The following is a 10,837-nucleotide window of genomic DNA, read 5'->3' as shown; positions in this document are numbered from 1 at the left end:
AGAAGAGAGGCACAAACGAGAGATTTTCTAGGGCTCAATAAAAAAGCAGTTGTCTAATCCTTATGATAATCAGAGCAAGAGGATTGGGACTGGAAATTCAGCTACATGGAGAGGAATAACCCATTTTATGATACTCTGGATGCTCAAAAAGAGCATCTTCCTCAGTTATCTGTGTATCTCAAGTTTACAGTGATTATGGGGGGAAAAAAAGTCATTTTCAAAAGCCTCCATTGATATACACAGGCATCTTCAGTGCCTCCTTGTTTTTCTCTTGGTTTTGCACAGGTTAGTTCAGAGAAATAGCACTGCCTGCTCAAGGAAGGGGGTATCAAGTGTTAAATCTGCAAGAAGCCTGTAAACAACACGCAAGAAAAATGTCATTGTCCAGAAGAGTACCTTAAGGCAGCAATTTTACTGTTTTCTGTTATGTTCACGTACAGGTGCAGCCACTGTGTTTACTGGCTCAGGTTTCTGGAAAGAAAACACAAGCAGGACAAGACTCCTTATTTTTCCTGCCAAAGGTACAACATTAGAGCAACGCTTTTTTTTTAATTTCTTGAAAAGGAACAACTCTCCTGTCAAGACCAAGACCTCAAGACCAAGACCTCAACAGAGTAGCAAGGAATTCAAGCCTATGGTCTTCTGCTGATGTTTCGATACAGAAATTACTGAAAATTATTAAGATGCGTCTTGCAGTCATCCCTCTGAAATTAATAGACAGTGGGTGATCACACTTTCAATCTTTGTTCACACCCAGGTCTTTGACTCATGTTTTCAGACAGATTTTTCTACTCCCACAAATGCACTATTTTCACACAAGTAGTTGTTTCATTTATATTTCAGCGAGAAACTTTGGTTCGTACCTTGAAGGTTCTTTTTCTTCTCCTTTGTTTTCTATTCAGAGTTCTTTGCTCTCTTTTAATACATTTCCAAACACTCACTTACCAAGAGCGGTGTGCGTGCTTCTGGGAACTTGGCTGCCAGAGGCAAAACTGCTGTTAGTGAAAACTCGAGGTTTGGGCAGCGAAGTGAACAGGATTTGCCAGTATTAGAGGCTGAGGTATCCTGTATTGCCACAGCTAAGCTTTCTGGGCGTTACAGGACGACAGGCACTCACCAGAGCAGAAGGGAGGAGAGCAAGGAAAGGAATGAAGGCTAATGCAGTGGGTCCAGGACTCTCCGGGTTCAGTGTAGCGATGCAGACGTGGATGTGCTTCTGCAGCACCTACACAGCACAGCGAAGCCAAGAAACTTTATCTCCCCTCCTTCCAGCTCTGCATACATGCCAGATCTGCTGCACCAACATTATTAGCACATTGCGCCCCTCAACGAGCTGAATCCCTTCACTGAATGCAGCATAAATTCAACTATGAAAGCAAAAAGCACAGAACTGATCAATGTTCAGTTGCATTTCTCCATGCTCGCAACTGCTTCTGCTGCAGATCCCTCTGTCCTACATTTGTTAGTCTTGGATTTACCATACATGTAAACTTATTTATTTAGATCACCTGAAAGACTAGAGTACTGCTGGTTACTCTAAATGGCACCAGTACCATGGTTTAGTCTAAGTTACCTTCCTTACTCAGTTGTTCAGGTTTTTTTAAATAAAATTCTCACTTCCAAGGTTTTTATTTTATAATGTTTGTGTCATTTCCCACAGTTAATTTCTCTACTTGTCTCCTTACTTGAGAAATGCTTTTCTCTCACCTCTAACTCCATGTATGTGATCTTAGTTTCCTTTTCAGACATTAATCGTAATCTAGAATATCTTGATTCTTCTCCCTTTTTGAGGTCAAAACAGGCTCACAGTACATCTGAAAACATTTCCATTATTGTTTCCACTGAATGCAAGGAAAATATGTTGACTTCATTAAAAAAGAATAAAATTAAACCAGAGAAAATTTTCATAAATTAGATGTACAGATTTCACAGCTCAGAAACAAGGATGTCAAACGTGTCCAGCTTATACGGCCTCCTACACAGAAACCACAAGGTTTCAACAGTAAGTCACTGAAACCACAGCATTCAGCTTTTTATCCAAGACTACCTTTACCAAACGGGTGCTGCTGCTTCAGTGCGATGACTGATCACACAATAGTTTTTCCAAGGTTCGCTTAAGCTGCTGACCTGTGAAAAGAAATGAAACCCATTATGCAAATGGGTTTAGCACATACTTTAGCACAACATTATCCACTGTGCTATATAGCTTTTCAAATCTGTATGTGTGCGCATATAAAAGATAATCTGTAGGCACAGACACACACATTTCTATCTCTTATATATGTCTAGTTACAGATGAAGACAGAAACAGACGTCTGAAAAAAAAATTTTACTAAGAGAAGCTGTTTTATCAAAGATACTACATTAAAGTTTTATCTGTTTAGGACAGTATGAGCTAGTCACCTCAGAGCATCCCCTAACCTGCTGCATGCAGTTAACTATCAGATTTATGTAAGTGTAAAGTCATAACAAAATGCATTATATTCACAGAGCAAATCATATATGAGAAACAATATAGTCAGTGATGCTATGAAAGACAATTCCATACTGCCTGAAAAAGAACAAGAAGTCCTATCCGAGTGATACAATCATACCTGCAAGAGTCTCAAATGGAGACTGGGCTGCGGAGTTCAGACTTCCCTAAACCCTCTTCCTCAAAATGATTCTGCCAGCAACGGCATTTCAGCCACAGCTAAAGGGCTGCTTGTACTGGCACCAAACTGCTGTTCCTGGAATGCTGCTGCGGAGCGATACCCACTGGCCCCCTCAGCCCTCTGTGCTAAGGAGGCACTTGTTGCGTGGGCAATCCACCGTTTGATCAGCAGTAAAGCCAGCAGAAGAGGAGTTCCTGACTTCTCACAACTCACTGCTGATTGCGAATCTGTCAGTCGTGCTAAGGAGAAAGTGGAGCTGATGGTGAAACGATTCCAATCAAAACGAAGCAGAATAAACAAACTCTAGCGGCCTTTGCAAGAGGAATTTTTAACCTGGATCATTTTCATCACCCAAGCTCCTGTAACAGAGGCTCCTCAGACTGAAATAAACTGTGACGCAGAGATACAGACAAGTGGCAGCGACCTGAAGTAGAAAGTTCTTTAAATGGCTTTGCTGCTGAAGAAAGCACTTGCATTACTACATCCTGAGACCTGCAGAGGTGGCTTCTGCCTCAGCCTTCTCTTCGGTTACACAGCAAGACACCAGAGCCTCTTCTCTGCTGCAGGAGCTGAAGTACACGCAGCATCCAACGGCTGGCACTGTGGTTTGCAGCACACATGGCGGCGGTGCACAGGAGATGTTGAGGAGCTGGTCTGCAAGCAGGTACCTGGAGTCACTCCAAGGGGGGGCAGCCCCCATCTCCTGTACAATCTCACATGGCTCATTTGTCCTCACTATTTCCTGCTGTGCCACAGAGGTGGTCCAGCATGACAAGGTGGTCCTTGTCATATCATGGTATGACATGACACTGTTCCTGGGTCTGAGAAGACAAAAAAAAGGGTGGGAGAACAATGTGAATGAGTTTATGGAACTTGAAACCAACACTATCATTAAAAGAATAATTCTAACAGAAACTGTGTATACGCAGTACACTTACATACACACACAAAGCAGGGTACAATCTGTAATATTTTGGTAGTACCTGAGAACAAAAAAGTGAAAGCTGTTAGAAATAGTAATATTCAGTCATTTGCTTCTACCAATACAGGCCAAAAGGTAAAGCATAATCAAAACTGAAAACTGCTTTTTAAAGATAACACATAGAATGTATTTGTAAGGGGGGTAAAATCAGGGTGTATTTGCTGGAGAGCACGGAAAAGGAGCTATAGCCCCTCACTGGCTGCACCCCCTATTTTGCTCTAGAGTACGTAAGAGGGGAACAATTGTTCTGTTTCTTTCTGAATGTTCTGTTGGGTTTCAGCAGTACCACATCACTGCTTTTCACACCACAGGCCATGCTGAGTCTCAGTGGTGTCATCAGGAAACACGTATTACATATAGAGAGCACTTCTGTGGTAGAACAATTGCGTGCTGCTGGGCCATGTTTCACGAGAAGACCTGAAGACCCACAGTGCAATGCCATCGAGCACTAGAGCTGCAGGAGAAGTCATTCTTGCAACACTGAAGAGCAGCACCGACTTTTCTTGTCCATTGCCCCCACCCCTCCCCGCCTGTGGCTTTCAGCTGAACAACTACTTTCAGCCCTCAAATTGTTAAGAGAACTGTGGCAGTTTGACTTCCTGTCAACTGGTGCCTTGTCTTCTGAACCGGCTGTCCTGGTAGTGGGGAAAGATTATTAGTAGTACTGTAAATAAGAACGAAGCTGCCCTATAAAAGCTGGAACGCAGCTCAGGCACAGAAAAAGCTCTAAGCTCTTATTGTTACAGAGATTGAACTGATAAGGCCTCACGCAGGAGCTTTTAGCTGAGATGTGAAAGGAACTATATGACGTGGAAGACTGCAGTGACAGAAGACCAGACTTGGTGACCTAGCAAGGCTTCTTCCATCCTACAGGCAGAGAAAGGTGTGACCCAGGAGGCGGGAGGCAGCTCCAACATTGAAAGGACATGGTCACAAGAGCACAGTTCTTCTGAATATCTGGTTCTGTGCGTGGTGGGTCTGGGCTTGTCTCAGGGTCTGGATGTTGACAAGACACTTTCTCAATACAGTTTGTTATTAGTAGCTGATAAAGCTAGAAATACATCGATCAAACTACAGGCGTAAGCGTCATTGGGTTGACCTAGGAGCAGGATACACCTGGTATTTAACATATGTACAATTGGTATTGATGTTAAATCGTTCTCCTTTATAGTCATAGTCATCCGCTTCTGCTGAAGCAGAGAGAATGAAGACAGTAATGGCTGGTACAAAACAAATGAGGCAACACAGGAACATCCGCAAATGGCTTTGCATTTGTCACGCATCTTCACTAGCTGAAGCTGTTTCTAAGGCCTAGATAAAACCATAAGGAGGGTTGCTCTAGATTCAGAAAGACTTTGTCTCTTCTCTAAAGCAGGTTCTACCTCCCACCCAAGCCTCTTTCACTCTTATATTGCTACAGGCCGAAGACCAGCATGCCCACAGTACCCAGGTGCCACTCCAGCCCCTATGACAAAACGCAGATGGGGTTCCTCAGCACTCGTGCAAGTTCTTTGAAGACAGAATAGTTCACTTTCGGACCCAGCCAGCTGAGCGCCTGTCATACTCTTCTTGTCTTCCAGCAACTGAGAATTGTATGAAATATTTTGCTCAAGGTAATTACCCTTAAATGACGTAAGAAGGAACTTCTGTAATAAAAGCTTTTGCTTGGCATACCTTTGATCTTTAGCACATTCTTTCAGCAACCTTCTCCTGTAAGAGCTGCTCCATTTATTCCTCTGGTTCCTTCATTTGCTGCACGGGATCTTTTTATTAGCTAGCTAGCGTTAGACCCGCTTCAGCATGGATTAGACACTGGCTGTAAGTTAACTCTGGAGGAACATGACGGAGAGTGTCAAGGGTTTTATATTGTCGTATGCAGTCTATTAAATTTTTAGTGTTTATGCCACCACATTCAGAGTTGTATTTACTCTGATTTTTATAGCGAATACAAGTTAGGAATAGATTTTTTTTCCCAGGTTTGATTTTCTCTTTTCAAAGCAAGGTTAAAAAAACCAAAGAATTATACCAAAGAGTATAATAAGAAAGTAAGACTGAAAGAGAGCAGAACTAAGTGAAGTTGTCAGTAATATTTTAAAGACTAATTTTCCTAAATCTGTTATAGAGGAGTCTTCTTCCTAGTCTCCCATCTTCCAGCATAACTCTCTCCTGTTGCATTCCAACAAGCCCCCAGTCACAAATAGTTTACACATGAAATGTCTCACACCAAGTTATAAAAATTCTTTGAAAGCAGCCCTGTATGTTACCAGCTCTTTTGGCTGAGCCATAGTAATGACTAAGCGGTGGGAAAAGCCTCCATTCAGCTATACTGTAAAGGAAAATGTGGGTGGGGGAACTGGGCTTTCAGGGTCGAAGTCATTCAGCACTTGGGTGGCACTGTCGCAAAGAGGAAAGAGGAGGACTCAGCCTCATGGGCCTGGGATGGGAGGTTTTTCAGATTTCCACTCTGTAGCCATCCCTCCGGGGCCAGGCAGGCGACGGTGCGAGAGAGAGTGTCATTATTTGACTCAGCATGTTCCTAAGCCACAAAAGAGAAGTGACGTATATAGAAAGCATGCCCTTATCTGATAAGAGGGATATCAAGGAGTTTTCTCCACTGCCTCAACATAAAGGAAGTTCTTCTTCGTCCTTATATTTCACTTTCTCTGTCAGCATGCCTTTCTTCAAGCAGTTGTCACCTTACAGCCTCTAACGCAAATCAGAAGATGATACAGTTTTAGAGACACGATATGAACTGCCCATAACTGCATCACCGAATACCTATCATTTAGATTCCCACTCTAATTATTCCACCTACTTCAAAACTGATTTCCCACGTAGTAGATTTAATTTAGGAAAATCTCAGATAAAGCCATCTTGCCTCCCATTAATACAGTGGAGTAGGTTTTACTGTGAAATACGCAGTGGTCTTCACCGCAGTGCACCTTTTTATCTCCTCTATCACCATAAATTGCCTTTTGCGGCGCAGTGCTGTACAAGAAGGTTTGCTTTGTTAGGATCACAGACAGCACACACCACCTGCCAGCCGTCAGCAGGGCTCTCCCACTGCGACTGAGTCTGCAAGACTATTAGGTAAACCTAAACGCGAAGGGATAGCCACAGCCTAACATAACAGCTTTGCTTAAATACGAAGCTTGTGATGACTCAGACTCCTCAAAGCAGCGCTCAGCAGGCTTGAGCTTGGTTCACTGGAGTTAAAGCTGCCTTTGTCTACCATTATTATTTCTTTTTTTCTAAAGCAACAGGACCTGAGGAGTGTCCAGGCTACTATCCTGCTGAGCCTTATGATTACCTCACTCTTTTGTTATTCATACTTTATCTCCAGAAGCAGCACTGTTTTAAGACGTAGTTGCTGCATGAGATCCGTAACTATTACAAGTTTATGAAAAAACCCAAAAGACTAAAATTAAAATGCTTGTTCGCTGTACAAGTATGATTCTACTATGGAGTTGTAGGGTCTCCTTGTGTGTGGCCTTACAGGCTGGAACCAGTGCCTGGAAATGACTCCCAGAGATACAGCAATACCCAGAATGCTGTTACACATGCTCTTGTCTAGCAAATCACCAAGGACAAAGAAAAATGCAATGTTAGTCTGTAATAGGCAAAGCATTTCCAGGCGATAAAACATTAAAGCTGCTGTACAATGTGGCTGTATGATGCCCTCTATGTTGTCCCTTCAAGACCTGTGTTTCTGAAAACACACGGACAGTCACACAGTGCATTAACTGAAGTTCTTGAGTGGCCCTGAAGCTGTCCGCTCAGTGCCATCTGCAGTGGTGTCTTTGAATGAGTAACTGCCAAGCACTTAGTGAGGACAGAGCTAATAGACTTGTACTCCACATCCAAGGGGAAAGCTTCCAACCTATCGCCCAAATAAAGAGGCATAAAATAAACACTGACATGGCTAGCACAATCACCTACAGTAGCTGGGCTCAAAGCAGCTTCTCAAACGAATTCATAGTTGAAATACTGACAATAAAAAGCAGAAGCAGACATCATCACCAGCCTGCTCCTTGACTATTAACACTTCTGACAGCACCTTCAAAAATAGGATGAAGGCTACAGTGCATGTTCATCCAAGCTACCAGTCAATAACCTACAGAGATGAAGGTTGAGTTACAGTAAAGAGGAGCAGAGCTAAGTACCCTCTTCATGTAAAGAATACCACCATCAGAAATAACGGCCTCACCGAAGTGTTGAATCACAGATAAAAAAAAAATTATTCAAAACTCCATCAAAATAAATAAATAAAATTTTTAAATGATGGCACACCCTTTTTTTCAAGAAATTAAATCAGGGGTATGTAGTAGAAGAAAGTGTTCTTTTTCTTACTTCTTTCAGTTCTCCTTTTTCAAGATTTCTGCCCTACCAAATGTGAGCAGCTATCCCTTTCACCAGGAGAGGTTGTGTGTGTGCCTACATGAGAGTTGGTGCGCGTGATGTGCATCTACACACACATCTGTAAAATCTATTCCTTTAAGCCATTTTCTGAAAGATTAAAAATGGCTTGAGCGCATCAACGTATAGCGTATAGTAAATAATAATTTGTATACAGATGTATGCCAGAGTTCTCACCATCTTAAATGCTCAATTTTGAAACGAGCAACGACAAGAAAGTGATTCAGATTCACTGCTCAGATTCACCCTCTGGACAGAAACAAACAGATGCCTTTTATCCAGCGTCAGCATACTGCACAGAACAGCCTTCTAGGCACCAACCCGAAATCTGAATACTGTAGATTTTGTAAAGCATCTCCAAAGCCATCTGACATCGGTAGACTTCCAAAGGCAAAGATTAAATTTGAAAGACATTTGAGCATCATTTTATTCACCACCGTGAAGGTGTCCCAGTGACCTGAACTGCCCTCTGCTAATTCCACACAGGAGCCTTTTAATGGTAACGCCACAGTGTTGACAACCATTTGTTAATGGTAATATGTAAGAGCCAAACTGTTTATTAATGATAATATGTAAGAGCCATGTGAAGTCAATTTTTCCTCCTTGTGATAAAATGTTAGGCACAGTGATTTTAAAATCAGCCAGTTCCCAGAGCTGGCAGTCCAGCAAGTCCCTAGTGCCTGCAGAGAGCCTTACTGAGAACAGTGCAGCTCAGCGAGCGCAACAGAAACTGGGCTTGGGCTGAAGGCAACTAATATCAAAAAAAGGAGTCAACACACACAAAAAAATACCTTTCACTTCAGTGGCAGCTGTTTAGAACGCAAGAAACCATGGAAGTCCCCTCCGTAAGACAGCATTCCATACCAGCATTCGCTGGAAAAAAGATTACTTTGCTAATGAAATATGCTACTTTTGAGGAATTTTATTTCATACATACTTAGTTACAACAGGCACCAATTTTGAAGGAATTTATGAGCGTTCCCCTCAATTCTTAATTCAGATAATTCTGCTGGTTTTATTCTGGATTTACATTTTTTAAAGCATGCATTTCTGTTTGGATTTCACACAAAACAAATGCACTTGTAGACTCTTGAGAGAATTCTCAGGTCTCAGTATCACAACTCCTCTGAAGCAGTTGCATTAAATTGCAAAACTAACCTCGAGCCCAGCTGCTGTAGGATGTAATTGAACGTGTTTAGGTGGTACAAGCACTGGACCATTGCCATAACGCGGCAGCTCCCCTTGGGACTCACCAGGATTTAGTCCCTGAACTTCCAGCATCGCTCCCATCTGAGGAACGGGGATCCAACTCTCCCAGGGCAATGCATCTCCCTGCAACTTTCACCCCCACTGGGCAGAGTCTCTACGATGTTGTTAGAGTATCTGGTACTGGTTCCAAGTAAATACAAAGCAAACTTGAGCTGGCTCAAATGCCAAGATGAACTTTTACTCACAGCTGTTGCAGAAACCAAGCTAAGAATGTAGAAGTGACAGTTCACAGACACCAGGGGAACAAACATCCCTTGGAGCCATAAAGTAAGTAGGATAAATACAGTTAAGTTCTGAAAAGAAGTCTTGTCATGTTTCTCCAGCATGGTACGGAAGAGCTTCAGATGGACTGGAGAGATTTGTTGCTGTAAGGAACAGGAAAAAAATGCAGAATGTTTACCTAGGTCTGTGGTTTCTATGTACCTCGTTTTTACTACGTTCATTTCTTGACTCAAAGTGAAAATGGGAATTCACCCTCTTCTCTTTTTTTCCTGTCCAATGTGCAGATGGGGCAGATTTTCATTCACTCCATCAATCCCTGCCCCCTACGCACAAGCTCACATACATGCACCTAGCCAGTGGAAAAGAAAAAAGGGTTACTCATTAATCCATTCTACAAAGCTTTCCAAACTGAAATGGGTGGGTTTTACATCTCCAGCAAGGAGCAATATATAGGTAGGTACGTAGCCTACCTGAGCACAGCTCAAACTCAAGCGTTCATCTTGAATGGCACAACTTTGCTCTCGGCACATTTTAAAACAAAACTCGAAACTCATCAGTATGGAGAGGATGATTATTTTCTGTATGCTCTTCTTCTGTTCCAGTATGGCACTGACTGCAGCTCCACTCAGAACAGCAAAATACAGACAGATTCACAAGACAATTACGCGGTTAGAAGACATAGTGAAAGATCAGGTAAGCAAAGTGTTTGTCATAATCCTGAAATTATTTTCAAGCATTATGTATTGTTTAGAATATATCTGGTGAGGGACATCACTCTCCTACGTTAAAACTTTTCTAACTTAGATTTATTTTATTGTAGGATGTTGAATTGCTGCATACGCCAGAAAACTTTGTGGTGAGACTGCTTTAACATTTCTTTCTAATTGTATCGATTTGATTTTGTACTGGTTTATCCACTGGCAAATGGCAGATGGCAGATGCCACCTTCTTCACATCTCTGACCTGGTACTCTTAATGTACCCTAGATTGAATAAGGAAGTATTATGATTAGATCCTTATTTCTGGATTTTTAATGGCAGAAGCGTTTATCTTATGCAATCTTAATTACGACTTTGCTACCCTGTGTGTATTCTAACACACCCACGGATTCAAATGTGTATGTCTTCCGTTTACTCAAGAAACGGCGCTAAGAGCGAGGATTCACACACCATCCAGCCGAGCAGCCATGCTCTTGGGGAGGCAGGTTTTGGGTGTGGAAGTGCCTCCAGCTGCCACGAGCTCCAGCCACACTGGCAGGACAGCTGAGCTGAACCCCAAGGGAAGACCCTGCCCT

General features: G+C 42.4%; 1 protein-coding gene across 1 annotated transcript in view; it reads left to right on the top strand.

Annotated features, from left to right (window-relative positions):
* Positions 1–10,101: 10,101 nt before the first annotated feature.
* The window catches only part of IL21 (interleukin 21), a 4,653-nt gene continuing 3,917 nt past the window's right edge, over positions 10,102–10,837 (top strand). The window contains exons 1-2 of the mRNA XM_010138980.1: positions 10,102–10,236; positions 10,364–10,399. Coding sequence (XP_010137282.1) covers positions 10,102–10,236; positions 10,364–10,399 — 171 coding nt within the window. The remainder of the gene's footprint in view (positions 10,237–10,363; positions 10,400–10,837) is intronic.

Source organism: Buceros rhinoceros, unplaced genomic scaffold (assembly GCF_000710305.1).
Source record: "Buceros rhinoceros silvestris isolate BGI_N320 unplaced genomic scaffold, ASM71030v1 scaffold17396, whole genome shotgun sequence".
NCBI lineage: Eukaryota > Metazoa > Chordata > Aves > Bucerotiformes > Bucerotidae > Buceros > Buceros rhinoceros.
The sequence above is the reverse complement of the archived record's forward strand: the minus strand, read 5'-3'. Positions and strand labels throughout refer to the sequence as shown.